The sequence below is a fragment of the Myotis daubentonii genome, chromosome 6, assembly GCF_963259705.1.
Source record: "Myotis daubentonii chromosome 6, mMyoDau2.1, whole genome shotgun sequence".
NCBI lineage: Eukaryota > Metazoa > Chordata > Mammalia > Chiroptera > Vespertilionidae > Myotis > Myotis daubentonii.
Genome location: NC_081845.1, coordinates 96,069,027 through 96,084,869, shown reverse-complemented (window position 1 = coordinate 96,084,869; position 15,843 = coordinate 96,069,027). Strand labels below are relative to the sequence as shown.

Below are 15,843 nucleotides of genomic sequence, written 5' to 3'. Positions count from 1 at the left end.
TGTCTTGACTCCATTGTATGCTCTTGCCTCCTTTGTCAAATGTTAATTGAGCATAATGGCTTGGGTTGATTTCTGGGTTCTCTGTTCTGTTCCACTGGTCTATATGTCTGTTCTTGTGACAGTACCAGGCAGTTTTGAGAACAGTGGCTTTGTAATATAGCTTGATATTTGGTATTGGGATTCCTTCAACTTTGTGGCTATTCAGGGTCTTTTTTTATTCCAAATAAATTTTTGGAGAGTTTGTTCTAGGCCTGTGAAATATGCCATTGGTATTTTAATGGGGATTGCATTGACAACATAAACTGATGAACAAAAATATATCCAGTGTCATAGAAGCATTGAACAGACTGTCCAACCTCAGAGGGAAGGAAGGGGAGGGTGGGTGGTGTGTGCGTGTGTGTGTGTGTGTGTGTGTGTGTGTAAGAGATCAACCAAAGAACTTGTATGCATAAAAGCATAACCAATGGACACAGACAATAGGGGGGTGAAGGCCTGGGCTGGGGCCCAGGGCCGGCTGGGAGAGGACAATGGAGAAGAAGGGGAGATATGTAATACTTTCAACAATAATTTAAAAAAAAATAAAGAGAATAAATAAATAAACTCCCCTTTTTTGCTTAAAAAATAAGTGACTATAAAAATAATTTTAAAGAGAAAAAACATTCTTATATTTCAAAAATAACTTTTTAGAGCTTTAACATGATCCAAGCAATTTTGGTCAAACCTTAAACATTTCAAGGATGATAAGCCAAAAAAAGAAAACCCCTCACTCTTTATATGTGTAAAATTCAATGATTTTAGTAATTTATAGATGTGTGCAGCTACCACCACAATCCAGTTTTAGAACATATCATCCCCCAAACTTCCCTGTTTACAGCTAATCTCCCCCATCCCAAGCCCTAGGCTCCCAATGATCTCTTCCTGAGTCTACAAATTTGCTTTGTGCAGACATTTCATGTAAATGGAATCATTTCATGTAAAACATAATCTTTTGGGTGTGGCTTCTTTCACTTAGTACTGTTACTGGAAAGGGGACCTGTCCCTGAACGGGTCTGCCTAGGGCCAGCTGGTAGCGTGTGGGTTCTTGACATCATATAGGAAAACTCTCACTACAGAAGTCAGGGTGAATTTTAGAGGATGTTTGTTAAAGCTGTGGACAGTGAAACAGGAAAGGGCTGGGAAATGAGCCCAGACTGGTCGGCTTTGGCTCACTAAGCATTCAGAGAGCCCAGCTGGTGTGGCTCAGTGGTTGAGCATTCACCCAGGAATCAGGAAGTCACAGTTCGATTCCGGTCAGGGCACATGCCTGGGTTGCAGGCTCCATTCCTAGTAGCAGGTGTGCAGGAGGCAGCTGATCAATGATTCTCTCTCTCATCATTGATGTTTCTATCCCTTTCTCCCTCTCCCTTCCTCTCTGAAATTAATAAAAAACTAAAAAAATTAAAAAACAAGTCTGAGAAAAAGGGGTCATGAGGACAGGATCAGGGTATTTGTCTGGGACAAACTGTTGCCGAGCATTGCTGCTCTGGTTGCAAGCCTTGTGGGGTCCCTTAGAGTTTAGGGGTGCATGCCTGTGGGGGAAAGATGGGGAGGGGGAGGCTCAGACGTGCTCCTGGGAAGGAGCAAGTGGGCAGGTCCTTGATCTTCAGGCTTTATCTCTCTTGCAGGCAGGAATTTTAGGGGAGGTCTCGGGGGAGGGTTTCTTCTAGGTGAGCTCCATCATGGTTGTGGTCGTCACTGATTGGTCAGTGCCGGGGCAGGGGGTCCTTATGCATTGCAGTTGGTCCTGGGGTCACCTACCTGGTTTTGCTGCTTTTCTGGGTGTGGAGCTGAAATACAACTGAGGCCTAGAGGTTATCTCCAGGGAGGTGACCTTCTGCATCTGCTGTAAAATGCTCTTCCAGTTTGTTCAGCTGTTTGTCTCAGTTTCCCCTAATCCGCTTGTCCTGGCCTGTCTCATTATAATGTTTTCAAAGTTGACCAATTTTGTAGAAGTATCATTATTTTCTCTTTATCTGTTTTAGTTGTTCCTTTTTTTGCTAAGTGGTGTTTCATTACATGGATACTAGAGGCCTGGTGCGTGAAATTCATGCACAAGTAGGGGGAGCAGGGCTTCCATCAGTCCGGCCTGAGCACTCTTGCAATCCAGTACCCTTGGGGGATGTCTGACTGCAGGTTTAGGCCCTGGGATTGGGCCTAAACTGACAGTCAGACATCCCTCTCACAATCTGGGACTGCTGGTTCCTAACCGCTGGCCTGCCTGAATGCCTGATCGCCCCTAATCGCTCTGCCTGCCTGATCACCTGTAACCACTTGCCTGCCTGCCTGCTTGCCTGATCGCTCCTAACTGCTCTGACTGCCTGCCTGGTCTCCCCTAATCACTTGCCTGCCTGCCTACTCAGTGTGTGTCATAGCAACCGGTCATTGCCATTCGGTCTATTTGCATATTACCCCTTTATTATATAGCATAGTACATTTTTTTCATCCATTCACTGACTAATAGATATTTGGATCCTTTCCACTTTAGGGCTATTAGGACTAAGGCTGCTATGACTATTTGCACACATATATTTGTGAGTACATATGCTTTCATTTCTCTTGGATAGATTTCAAGAAAAGGAGTTGCTGTGTCATATGGTAAATGTGTGCTTAACTTCCTAAGGAATTGCCCCAGTATTTTCTGATGTAGTTATACTATTATACACTCCCATCAGTTTTTATCCTCAAACATAATTATAACAATGATGATGCTGGTAATGGGAGCAATTGCCCTTATTTTATTATTTTACTTTCTTTTTATGTTTTGATTTTTATTTATCAGGGATCCGTTTTGTTGAAAGGGCTGAGTTTGGAATTCATCTTACCAAAGACTTGAACCTCTCTACCTAAGCTAAACCTCCGGGATCTAATTCAGGCCTCTGTATTACTGGTGTATTTAACTAATAATTAATCAATGCAAAAATTGCTTATCAAAATAAATGTATAACAGGTTATAGCATCTTGTAAACCTAGTCATTGTTTATGTGTCTTTTTTTCACAACTTTGCGTGGAAAATATATTTTTTCTCATTAAATTAAGTATCAGACAATAAGTTCTAAAAACAAATTAATCCTCTTGCTTGTTTATATGTTTGTTTTCCATAATTAGATATATGGCTGAGATTTAGTACTCAATTAAAAAAAAACAACTCATAACCTTGAATTGATGTTGCCCATTAAGAATCTATCATCATTTCTGAGGAAATAATTTAAACTGCAAGCAATCTGAAAGTGCAGAGCTATAGTTTCTGTACCCTAAAACCATTTCTCCCTACTTCATATACCATTTCTCTCTTTTTAAAAAATATGATTTTGCTCCTTTTCTTCCCATGCCCACAAAGGGTGAGTCTATGGCTGTAATCCCAGTGTCCTCCTCATGTGTGGGAAGCAGGTGCATGAGGAGGGGCACTCTGGGAAAGTTTAGTTGCTCCTTATAAAAGCTCATAAGAGAAACCTCTCTGTTTTCCCACCTTTCGAAGTTGTTGTGAGAGAGTGCGAGGCCTAAAGCTGCCTCAGGTACCCTGCCGTCTTGGGGGAGCTGACGGGCAATAGAGGGGTGAGATGCCAAGTCCAGGTTCACTGGCAATGCCGCTGGCCTCAGGAGCTGACCAACTCTGAAGATGCCCCACCCAAGCTCTACCTTCCACGTACAACAATAAGTGTAAGAAAAATAAAGCAAGTGAGAGTGGATTTTCTACTAGAGCAGAAAGCATCTTCTCAAAACATACTCCCATTTCTACCTTATAATTTCACACCCCAGCTCTAAAATAAAATGAGACAACTCACTTCATCTGAAAGCAAAGCAAGAGTAAAGTTGAACTCTGGGTTTAAATAGAATTTATCTCAACTGCATGTATTGCAGATGTTACTATCAGCTTATCGAACTCCAGCACAATGATAACCTGTTTCACACAACTAATCCACAATGTAACTAAAATATGCATAATCTTTAAATTTGCTTGAAAATGAAATAACTATCTCTGACAGTAGAGAAATTGAAATATACATCTCAGTCAGTTATTACTCTTTAGATTTTAGATTCACATTGAAACTATTCAGGTGAAACACACAAGCAGAACCCATCATCATCTACTAGCCACAACAGGTGCCTTTCCCTGAAACCTGTCCAACTCCTTTATATTATTTAAGTTGATGGAATGTAGAACTATCTACTGATTTACAGTTATATTAGTAGTTTCATAATGTTTTATGTGAGGATCAAAAAGTTTTGATTTTTAATTGTATATTTTTGTCAAAGTTTATTTCAATTGTTAGTTTGCTTACATTTTTATGTAATCTTTGAAAACTTTTGATTTAAACTTTCTATGAATAATAATAAAAGTGTAATATGCTAATTAGACTGGATGTCCTTCTGGATGACCTTCCAGACAAAGCTGGGGCTGGGAGGGAGGCCTGGGTCCCCAGTGCCAGAGGGAAGCCAGTGCCAGTAGCCAGGGGAAGAAAGGCCTACTCTTGCACAAAGTTTGTGCATCAAGCCTCTAGTTATAGATATTTTAATGATTTTCAAGATAAAATTAAATATGTTTTAAAAAAGTCTGTCTTTTATCCTTGTCCCCATCCAGCCTTCATTTAGTCCCATAGGCAATCACTTTTTAAAATTCTCTATTGTTTCTGTTTATAAATATAAAGATAGAGGATAGGTATATGTCTATACTCCTATTCTCCCTATTTTATTTAAGACATACGTGTGTACTGTGCAAACTCTGCTGCTCCGTGCTCACAGGCTTTGGGAGGCCACCCCACAGGAGTCTCTCACGTTCCCTCCAGGGCAGAGGATCGCACGCTGGAGGCACATCAGGGAGCCACATGCTCCCCTGGTGCCCAGCAGGGGCCCTGGTTGGTGCTCAGATCAGGTCCACACAGGGTTTCCTGTGACAGACAGTGAGTTTGCCACACAAGCTGGAGGCCTCAGAAGCACACCTTTCCCACTGGAGTGGCAGCTCGGTCCTGATGGCCTCCGGGACCTGCTCATGGGGAAGGTGCATCTCAAGGCAGAGTCAGCACAGCAGGCATTTATCTGAGACACAAAAAGACTGAAGTGTGGAAGCCACCATTAGTCTCATAAAGGGGACTTCGAGAGGCACCGGGTTTAGGTACCTTCTTTTAAAAAATCAGAGAAAAGGACAGGATTATAGAAACTGTGGGTCAGCTGGCTGTGGGTCAATGGTTGGCATTGACCTGTGGACCAGATCAGGGATCGATTCCCTGTCAGGGCGCATGCTCAGGGTTGTGAGCTCGATCCCCCGTAGGGGTCATGCAGGAGGCAGACAATCAATGATTCTCTCTCCTGTCTCTCTCTCCCTCTCCCTTCCTCTCTGAAATCAATAAAAGGTTTTTATTTTCTTTAAGAAACTGTAAAGGCATGGCATCCTTACAAGTATCCTGCATTTCTTATACTTGCTGTCCCCTCTCTGTATCCCCGGGGAAAGAAACTTGTGTGATTGTTTTTGAGAAACACAGATGTAGGAGGCCACTGTGAATGGGTCTATTGCAGGCTCTCTCCTGGCTCAGGAACCAGGCCGATTACAGGAGGGAAAACTCATGAAAAGCAGGACGGGAACAAGGAAACCTTCCAGATGCCCACGTGACCAGATTCAGGAAAATAAGTGAAAATTATTGTTGTGTTGTGTTGAGATTTTCTCTCTTTTCTTCCTACTTCCTGCCTTTGAATCCATGTGAGGCCGATGATTTCACTCCATATTTAATTGAGGAACATTTTATGAAGAAATGTGGGTAGAGGTGAGCTGAGGTGCACAGCAGACAGCGAGGGTTGAACACACAGGGACAGGGAGGGATGGAGCTCAGGTTCTGCAGTCAGCACTGGGTCTTCCAGGTCCAGGGCGGGAGGAACCAGCAGGGAGGAGCTGCTGCGGGTCAGGAGCCAGGACCCAGCCAGAGCCCGAGGCGGCTCTCCTTGTGGAGTGAGAGCCCAGCAGGAAACCTCTTCAGGCTGCGAAGAGGCTGGACAGAAGGTTCTCTCCTGCCCCTGTCGCCATGGCCACCTCAGCTCAGGAGTCCTGCAGACAGAGGGCAGTGCTGTTCCCAGGCCCCGCCAGCAGGGGCGCTGCCCTCCCAGGCCTCCTGCTGGGGCTCCCAAGTGAGAAGAAAAGCTCTGAGGCCACAGGAGCCACAGCTGCTTTAGAGCTGCCTCTCACCAGGCGGGAGGAGACCCTGCAGTGTAAGCGGCCAGAGCCACACCCAGGCTCCCCGCTATCTGTCCCCTGGCTCCTTCCCTGCACCTTCTGTTCTAGGGAAACCGAATGCGTCCCTGAGACAGGATTAGAGAGCGTTACCTGTGGGCTGAAGTCCAGAGTGTCCTGGGGGGAGAAGGAAGATGCCACTTAAAAGGTAAGAAGGTAAGTGTGACCCCAAACACAGGGTCCCCGCCCAGGCCACCTGAGCTTCTCCAGCAGCACCCCCACCCGCTGACACCAGAGCAGAGACGAGAGCAGAAGCTGAGAGCAGTGGCCCCGAAGCCGTCACATCCAGTGTCATCAGTGACCGCAGGGCCTGCTCCTCCATGTACCCCAGGATCTGCACCGAAATCCCCGTGTGTGTTAACCCCTCTCTACCCCCACAGCCATGACTCCTCATGTCTCCACCCTAAGTAACCGGGAGCTGGTTATTTCTGCATTTCCAGGGAATGTGAGACCGACAGAGAAAGAGAGGCCTCTATGGTGTTGCCATACCCAGAGCGCACCCAGCAAAGCCCCAGTTCTCCCCACCATTTCGGGGCCTCAGCTGTCAGCAGGCTCCTCACCTTTCTGAGCCCTGAAGTAGATGAGCAGCCCCGCCCCGAGGAAGAGCAGCCCCAGCACGAAGCCCCCGGCTCCACTCAGCAGCTTGCTCTGTGAGGATCCAGACTGGGCCCCTGAGAGAAGAAGCTGGTTTCAGTGTGTTTTGGCCCAAATTAACTTCTCTCATGGAGACCCTGGGATTGAGAGCTTGGGGCGGGGTGGGGGGGGCTGCCCAAGAAGAAGCAGAACAATAGCCATTTCCAGGAAAGAGACTGAGGTCACACTGAGCAGGTACAAGGCCCAGGCACTGGCCTCAGGTCCCCTCACTCCCCACCCAAGGCCACTGCTTCGGCCTCTGAGGCTGCGGAGCCTGGGGGGGCTGGTGACCTCCAGGACTTGGCCCGGGTGACAGAGCCGCAGACGGCACAGCAGACGGGGTTCTCCCGCGGCAGGAAGGTCCCCACGCTGTGGAGGACGCGCCTCTTCCCAGATCACAGTGGGCAGCTCAGCGCAGGCACAAGCACCCGCCCAGCCCACAGGGGATGGTGCCCAGGGCCAAGGGGCACCATGACGGGGAGAGTGTGGGAAATTCAAAGCAGGGCAGGCAGGGCGGCCTCCCAGGGCTATGGGTGTTCACAGAAGCGATCACAGGGCTCCCCTGAGGCCTATGCTGAAGGAGAGACACGAGCAAAGGAAAATGGGGTGTGGAGAGAGGGGACCCTGACCCTCAGGGACAAGCAAAGGCCCCTGTGGGGGAGGGGGAGGCATGTGAGGTCAGAAGTCGTCTCACTCCATTCCACGGTGACAGGGCTGGTGCTGCTGGGGTGCCGCACTTGGCAGGTGTAGACCTCCCCGCTCCGGGGAACTGTCTCCAGCATCACCAGGATCTGGAAGGTCCAGTCCCCGTTCCGGATCAGGCCCGTGGACACCACCCCGGCCTCCTCTTCCTGGCCGTTGCGCAGCCAGCGGACCTCAATGCTGCCCGGATAGAAGCCGTTCACGGAGCAGACCAGGAGGTTGTGGTGCTGCAGGCGCTGGGTCTTTGCAGGATACACGGTCACTGTGGGCTCAGCTGGGACAGAGAAGGCGGAGGGAGACGTGAGCAGGACAGGCAGACCCCTGGGTGGCTCCCTTTGGGCCTCATCTCCAGTCCCAGGCTCCAGGCCCGGAGGGCCCCCCTCCTACCACCCTGTGGCCCCACAGGAGGTAGTGCCATGGGCCCTGAATCTCTGCCTACAGCCCAGGCCACTGGATTTGAGAGACGTTGAGGAAATTTGGGGGATTTTTCCTATCTGTAAACAGTTCATCATTGTTGAATGAAGTGTTTACAAATCTTTGCGAGGCACAGAATGTGTGATTTCCAGTGTGATTTCTGGAGCAGGGCTGCCTGGTCACATCCAGGCTGTGCCTCTTACTGGGTGATCCTGGGAGATCCTCTCTGCTCAGCTCCTCACCTGCAAAGGGGGTGATAATACTAACTCACCGCTTAAGGACATATGAGGCTCAATGGGCCTAAAACATGTACAACAGCAGCTGGAACGCAGTCGTCACTCTATGTCAGCTGTTTATCACGTATGGAGAGAGAACATAAGGAAAGCAGTGGGAGAAACTAGGAAGCAGCTTGGGAAGATGGCGACTCAGGGTTTGAAGTCCTGGGAATGTGATCACACCTGAGAGCACAGAGGTGGTTCCCCTGGAAGCAGGAAAGATGGGTGATTCCCTAGTTCCAGGGGCTGAGTCCTGAGGGAGAGGGAGGAGCAGGGCAGCACTCAATATAACACTGACAGTGACACTCACTGAGCAACCCGCTCCTTCTCAAAAGAACACGGCCTGTTATTGGGATTCCTGTCATTTTATAATTGTCTCTTTTCAAGCTGACATTTGAGTTCAGGGCAGAGGCTGGGACTCATTAACATGTGTGCTTCCTGCCTGAGGCCAGGCTCAATAAATACAGATTTAGAGGAGGAGGAAGTGGAGGAGGAGAAGGAGAGGAAGAGGAGGAGGAAGAAGAGGAGGAGGAGGGGGAGAAGTTGGAGGAGAGGGAGGAAAGGGAGGAAGAACCTGGGGAAAACATTTTTATTTTACCCTAAAAGAGTACTGTAGATATAAGATTGATGGTAAATCATTGCTAGCAGCCTGGCCTGTGTGGCTCAATGGTTGAGTGTTGCCCTATGAACCAGGAGGTCATGATTCAAATTCCAGTCAGGGCACATGCCCTGGTTTCAGCTCGATCCCCAGTGTGGGTTGTGCAGGAGGCAGTCGATCAGTGGTTCTCTCTCATCATTGATGTTTCCATCTCTCTCTCCCTCTTTCTTCCTCTCTGAAATCAATAAAAAATATATTTTTAAAAATATTATTGCTAACAACTTTTCAGTGCATTACATTACATTAAAGATGTTTACATTCCTAACATGGAAAATAATAAAACAGAATCAAAACACAAGCCAGGAGCTGGAGAAAATGCTGAATCCATGTTAGCAAAGTGTCCCTCTTGCTGCCTAGAGAACCCGGAAAATCACTGAGAAAAAGGCCCGGACCCCAGGGATGACGGACAATAGGCCATTCCTAGCGCAGGAACAGTCATTAGCCAACACGTACGTGAAAACTGTTCAAGAACCTGAGAAATCAAAGAAGGATAGTTTTAAAGTAAAAAACCAATTTTCAATTGAGTATTTGGCAAAATTGAAAAAAGATTTAACAAAATAGAATGTGAGGTAAATTGTCTCAACTCTAAACAGTTAACATGTAACGACTTAAATGCTGTCAGCCTGTGTAGATGTGACATCAGTGTGTTAAGTAACACAATTACAATCAGACCCTGGCTCCCATCACCCCCTCTGTAAACACAGGGGCACTGAGGAAGGAACAAGACACTGAGACCTGAAAGGAGCTCAGAGAGCCCAGAGGTGCCTGGAGGCCCCGCCCCTCACACCCAGCCTGACCCTCCGCCCAGGGACAGGCCTGTGCACCCAGCACCCCTATTCCGGGGCTCAGGGTGGGGGGGTGGTTTGGCCAAGACAGACCGACTCCCTCCTCCCACCTCCCCCCCTCCCTCCCCGCTGCTCCCCAAACCCTCCCCCCACTGGACAGGACTGGGCACCCCTGAAACGCCCTACACAGGACAGGACCTCAGGGTCCCACAGCCGCCCTCAGGCCCCTCAGGGTGCTCCTCACAGCCCTGTGTGCGCCCCTTCCCCCCATCACTCCACCCCTTCCACCCTCTTCACTCACTTTTCCGCTGCACCAGGAATCCATCCAACACCCCGTAGTTGTGTCTGCAGTATGCGTCCACCTGGGCCCGCCTCTGTTCCAGGATGTCCTTCTGGCTGTTCCAGTACTCGGCGTCCGGCCGCCCCAGCTCGGTCACCGCGCGGAACTCCCCCACGTCGCTGTCGAAGCGCACGTCCTCCTGCCCGTTGTGGATGTGTCTCTCCAGGAACCGCACCCGCTCCGTCCCGTTGGAGAAATAACACTCAGACTTGGCCTGCTCCAGGAAATGCGCTGCGGGGACAGGAAGGACCCGTCACGCGGGTGAGACAAGATGGCGACGCCGCCCAGTGCGGGGCTCCCAGGCGGAGGGACACAGGACCCGGCACCCCCACTGCCAGCGCCCGGGGCCCCTCCTCTGGGGCTGGGAGGCCGCAGGGCAGGGAGACCCCTGGGACCCTCAGCCTCTGGGCACCCACTGGGCTGCCCCGCGGGCTCCGGGCTCCGGGCTCCAGGCTGGGGAGGACTTGTGCCATCACCGCCTCCTCCTAGGCACCCCCCCCCCTCACCCCCGGCCTCTCCCTTCCCCACACCCGCCTCCTCCTGTCACCCCCTGGGCAGGGACCTCGTGCCAGGCCCCAGCGGCCCCGGGACCCAGGCAGGTAACCGGGCATCGCCCTCTACTCTGCAGCTTAGAATTCACCAAAGTGCCCATCACAGCCCATCCACAGGCCCATCCACACAGGAGGGAGATGGCAGGAAAGGGGCGCCAGGAGCAGGGACCACAGGGTCCAAGTTACTGAAATTACTTGTGGGTTCACCACGCTGCATGACTCATAAAGGAGAGACCTGGAAGGTCAAGAGAGATATGATGACGAGAACTCATGACGTTTTGACAAACATCGCAGAAGGCAAAAATAAAAAGGAAGGTTTGAAAATTCAAGTGATTGAATGGATTCAACAAGAAAGTGCTGACTTTGTGTAACTCTAGTTTTTTCTTAATAAACCGTGAAGAGCTGCATTGGAAAGTGCGTGTGTATAAAGTGTGAGTCTAGACTTTTCAGAAACAGCCGGTGTCCAGCAGTATTCTCACCCTCAACATTATTGACATTTGGACCAGATGATTCTGTGAGGTTGGGGTGGGTGTTGTGTACACAGTGGGCTGCAAAGGTCATCCCCACCAGTTGTCAGAGAAACCCCCGTGTGACAGCCAGACATGGCTTTACATATTACAGACATCCCAGGGCTGGGAAGGGGAAGGGGTGGTGAACCGTCTGAGATCTCTGGGGTGAAAAGCCACTGTTAATTATGCAGCAGCTGAGAGTGACAATAAAAATTTAGCCAAGCCCTAGCCAGTTTGGCTCAGTGGGTGGAGTGTCAGCCTGCAGACTGAAGGGCCCCGGGTTCGATTCTGGCCAAGGGCATGTACCTTGGTTGCGGGCACATCCCCAGTAGGGGGTGTGCAGGAGGCAGCTGATCGATGTTTCTCTCTCATCGATGTTTCTAGCTCTCTATCCCTCTCCCTTCCTCTCTGTAAGGAATCAATAAAATCTATTTTTTAAAATTAGCCAATATTGTGTCTGTGGAAAGGCTTGGTCTATATGAAATTTATGTTCTTTAGGAATCTGGTCCCAGTGCAGACTATTTTTCCAGGAAAATAAACTTGTTCAGGACCAAGATCTACCTGTTTCTTTGCCTTGCCACCCAGTCACCAGGTCATCATTTATCCTCCACGTCATCTTTCTTCATCTCCCGGCCACTGGCCCACTGCTTGTCTACAGGAGCAGCTACAGCCATGGCCATTTGATTCCTGTTCAAAGTCCCAACTAATTCACTTTCTAACCGCCTCCTGCTCCCAGTAACACCAGGAGGCATCAGGGTACCAGCCTTGGCCGGATGTGGACTCTCATTTCTATAGGCAGGTCCCTCAGAAGGGGAGCAGCTGAGATGACCACATAGACAGATTACAAACAGGAGCAGGTCCAAGACTTTACATGGAGACCTTCACGTAGAAGTGATGGCAGAGGGGAGGGCGCTCTGGTCAGACTCGGTCTATGTAACTTTTCACAGATTCTCCAGCACCTTCCTGACACATGAGAAGGTTGAAAATAAACATGTGTGAGTTGCTGTTCACTGTAGCCTGTGTGGTCAGCACTATCAGGCCAGGCTCATGGGCCCAACTGAAAGGCCGCCAGATAAAGCAAATAAAAATACACAATTCCCAGCACATGTGGATTTCAGATAAATAATTGTTGTTTCTCTGAAATTCAGCTTAAGTCGGGATCCTGTATTTCCTTTGGCAACACAAGCCCACCCGCTGATGGAATCTGAGGCTGAGGCATGCACTTAAACTTCTTAGTGTTCCTCACCTGCTCACAGCATAGTGTGAGCCCATACGGAACTTTTCAAGGTGTAAATGCAAAATGGATGTAAATTCCTCCTGTATATCAGAACTGGCAGCCCTTGCACCTGCTGCCCCCAACCCTGAGACACACGCTGGCCCATGGGAACATCAGAAATCTCAGCAGCAAGTCAGACCCAGCCAAGGCCCTGTTCACAGTGGGGGTGGAAGCCCAGGCTCTAGAATGAGGAACCTAAATTAGAACATGAGCTCCCACTGGGTCAGATTGAAACACCCATGGGCCTTTTTTATTTTATTTCTAAAATAGATTTAATGATACTGTATTCCTCACAGGATATTGTTAAGTGTGGAACTGAATAGTGATTCTTTCTGGTGCTGATCATATAAGCACTCAATAAGTACATTGATATTTTAATTCTTATAACTCCTAGGAATGCAAGCTCATAAGATCTTTCTACTCTTTAACTTCCTAGATCAAATAGTACCTTCATCACCATTTGGCAATTGTCTTTCATTAACTTTATCACTAAATGTCATTTTGATCACAAGGACAGAAACATTGGTCTCTGTATATAAGGGGATATACATGCACCTAATATGAAAGGACTATGCTGACATAGAAGAGAGGGACTTTCTTGATACTGAGATCAAGACTATGTCACCTGGCTCTACAACTAACTATGTGACTCTGGGTAAGTTACTTAAACTCTCTGAATTAGCTTCCATGGATTATTGACCTTTAGCCCCATGGGATGTAAGCAACCTTCACACTCTCTCTCTACTCCCGCTCAATGTATATAATTTGAAACCATGAAATTGCTAACATTTGACTATTTTTAACTAAAAGCACAGAATTTCATATAATTTATCTCTACTAGTTGAGTCCCTACCTTTGAGCTCAGGCTAGAGAAGGGAAGGTGTAGGAGAAACTGACACACCATGCTGGAGAACAGAGAGGACAGGGTGCAGAGAGCAGTACGGAAAGGTTCAACATAGATCCTTAATGAGCACTAACATGGCCAGGCATTCAGAAGATGCCTTAAGACTCAACGGTTCTCAACCTATGGGTCGCGACCCCTTTGGCGGTCGAACGACCCTTTCCCAGGGGTCGCCTAAGACCATCCTGCATATCAGATATTTACATTATGATTCATAACAGTAGCAAAATTAAGGTTATGAAGTAGCAACAAAAATAATTTTATGGTTGGGGGTCACAACATGAGGAACTGCCTTAAAGGGCCAGAAGGTTGAGAACAACTGCCTTAAGTTCTTTTTTAAAAAAATATATTTTATTGATTTTTTACAGAGAGGAAGGGAGAGAGATAGAGAGTTAGTAACATCGATGAGAGAGAAACATCGATCGGCTGCCTCCTGCACACCCCCTACTGGTGATGTGCCCGCAACCAAGGTACATGCCCTTGACCGGAATCAAGCTTGGGACCCTTCAATCTACAGGCCGACTCTCTATCCACTGAGCCAAACCAGGTAGGGCTGCCTTAAGTTCTTTAAGGCATCAAAGACCACCCCATAGATGCCCCTCTCTGTAGGGTCCTTCGAAGTACTAAGAATCTCTGCTTCAGCTCCAGGGGGCTTTCCACAGGAGGAAGAGAGAGCACTAACCCCACTTCTGTCAGAGAACCTCCATTTCAGGGGCACAGGCCTTAAAAACATTGGGGTTTAGAGGGAAAGGAAAGGAGATGGTGGTGAGGCCCCTGGATACATCTCACATAGTAGGGAGAGGCGCCAACATCACAGATTCTGCTGAGGCCATAACACAGGGTCCTCAAAGAGAGACCCTCTAATTCATTTGACTCCCCATAAAATGCCAGAGAAACGTTCATTTCGGGGATAACTCAATACAATAAATGGAGCACTGGGTGGGAATCAGTCTGAGATCATTATTTCTCAATCCTCTCAGGACCCCAATGGAAGGGGACACAGGCTGGGGAGGTTTACTGGAGGCGAGGTGAGAAGAAACAGCTGAGATACAAGCCCCTTGCACATCTCATAGTGGCGAGCACCAGCCCCTTTTGTGGTGGAAAGAATCGGGATCCATGTGATAAAGGCAGGTGGCCACTGAAGAAAATGCCACCATTTTCTAAGGGACATGGCCTGGACACGGTGACAAAGCTAATTCCCTTTCTTCCTCCCCCACAACAACTCACCCCCAAGGTGCACTTACGTGGTGTGTCCCTGGCCTGAGCCAGGGGAGGGCTCAGTGCCATCAGCATCACCGTCAGAGCGGCCATCCAGGAGCCTTTGGGGAACCGCAGACACACCATGCTGGAGCTCAGAGAGGACAGGGGCAGGGAGCAGGCAGGTCTCACTCAGTGAGGACTGTGACCCTTCTCCACCCTCATCCCAAATAATACCAACTGAGGAACTCACTTCTTTGTTCTTTGATTGGATCATCTCAGTACTGAGAACCAATCAGCATCAGCGATGAACAGCATCATCAGTTGCTGGTCAGAGATTCAGTATGAAGGTGCTCTTTTAAAACTTAGAATTTCCTGCATTAAGAAACTGTTTTAATTTAGTGCTTTAAAGGCTTGATCCCATCCTATCAGAAACACTGTGTTGGGCCCTATTGTGAGCCAGCTCTGCGCTGGTCAGTGATTAGGACACAAGTTGGAGCCTTTCAGGAGCATTCCTCTCTCACTCCAGACAGAGCCCTTTAGACAAAAGGATTGAGTGTGTGTGCTGGGAGCTGAGGGTGAGGGAGGTGATTGCAACTTAAGAGGCCTTCAGTTTTGTCCTTTTGCACCATAACTTAGTGCTTCAGATTTGGGAAAATGACTTAGCCTCTCACAGTAAAGCCACTGTGATCTTTGAGGTGTTTCAATACTGGGAAAGACTTTGATTCTGTGGACACCTCATGGAGCAGCTTCCCCTAGTAACTGATGACATGACAGGCTAGTAGCTGCTGATTGGACAGTATAATTGGTGACTCTTCACAGAGGCGATGTCACTCACTGAAGGAAAATGAAAGTTATTCAATAATTATCCTGAGTGAAAGGTTTTTCAGGTTTCTCTCCTGGTGCTGTCACTGAGCTCAGGGCACTTCTGGAACACACTGGAGAAAGGGGCCAGAGGAGGCGATCTGTGTGGGATGTAGGGAAAGTGCCTTTGGACAGTACTTACCCCACCAGTGTGATCAGCCAACTGTCCAAACCAAAGTGCACAAGGGACTGGGAGACTGAGAAGGACTCAAAGCCAGCCTTTGGCCCAGCAGCTCTGCGTTAGAACAGCTAGTGTTTCATGTGAAAAGCATTCAGTACTTTCCTCCTGGTCCCCATTAGGATTTTCTCATTTTCTTGGGGGCATGTCCTCTTATTCAGTCAACTGCTCTTGCTTTATTCTATGAAAACTTAGAAGAAGGCTTTGCTAATGAAATTATTATAGAGTGCTCAGGAAATGGAACTCGATGGGAAACTAGGAAGTATATCCTTTGATGTGATCATGTGATTTAGAGCATCTAGTT

At 48.4% G+C, this 15,843-nt stretch overlaps 1 protein-coding gene across 1 annotated transcript; it reads right to left on the bottom strand.

Moving 5' to 3' along the window:
* Positions 1-3,176: 3,176 nt before the first annotated feature.
* LOC132237498 (DLA class II histocompatibility antigen, DR-1 beta chain-like) lies at positions 3,177-14,738 on the bottom strand. Its single transcript, XM_059702046.1, has 6 exons — positions 14,545-14,738; positions 10,025-10,294; positions 7,584-7,865; positions 6,817-6,927; positions 6,350-6,373; positions 3,177-6,073 (listed from the first exon to the last, which is right to left on the bottom strand). Exons 1-6 carry the CDS (start codon positions 14,642-14,644, stop codon positions 6,060-6,062), a joined length of 801 nt encoding a protein of 266 aa, XP_059558029.1. The 5' UTR covers positions 14,645-14,738; the 3' UTR covers positions 3,177-6,059.
* Between the last annotated feature and the right edge of the window lie 1,105 nt (positions 14,739-15,843).

What these genes read in the sequence shown, in the direction of transcription:
- LOC132237498 (XM_059702046.1), bottom strand. Translation starts at nt 14,644, where the DNA reads ATGGTGTGTCTGCGGTTCCCCAAAGGCTCCTGGATGGCCGCTCTGACG. An exon ending in TCAGGCCAGGGACACACCAC is followed by an intron (nt 10,295 to 14,544) that starts GTAAGTGCACCT and finishes CTGTCCCCGCAG; the next exon opens with CGCATTTCCTGGAGCAGGCC. An exon ending in CTACTTCAGGGCTCAGAAAG is followed by an intron (nt 6,374 to 6,816) that starts GTGAGGAGCCTG and finishes TTCTCCCCCCAG; the next exon opens with GACACTCTGGACTTCAGCCC.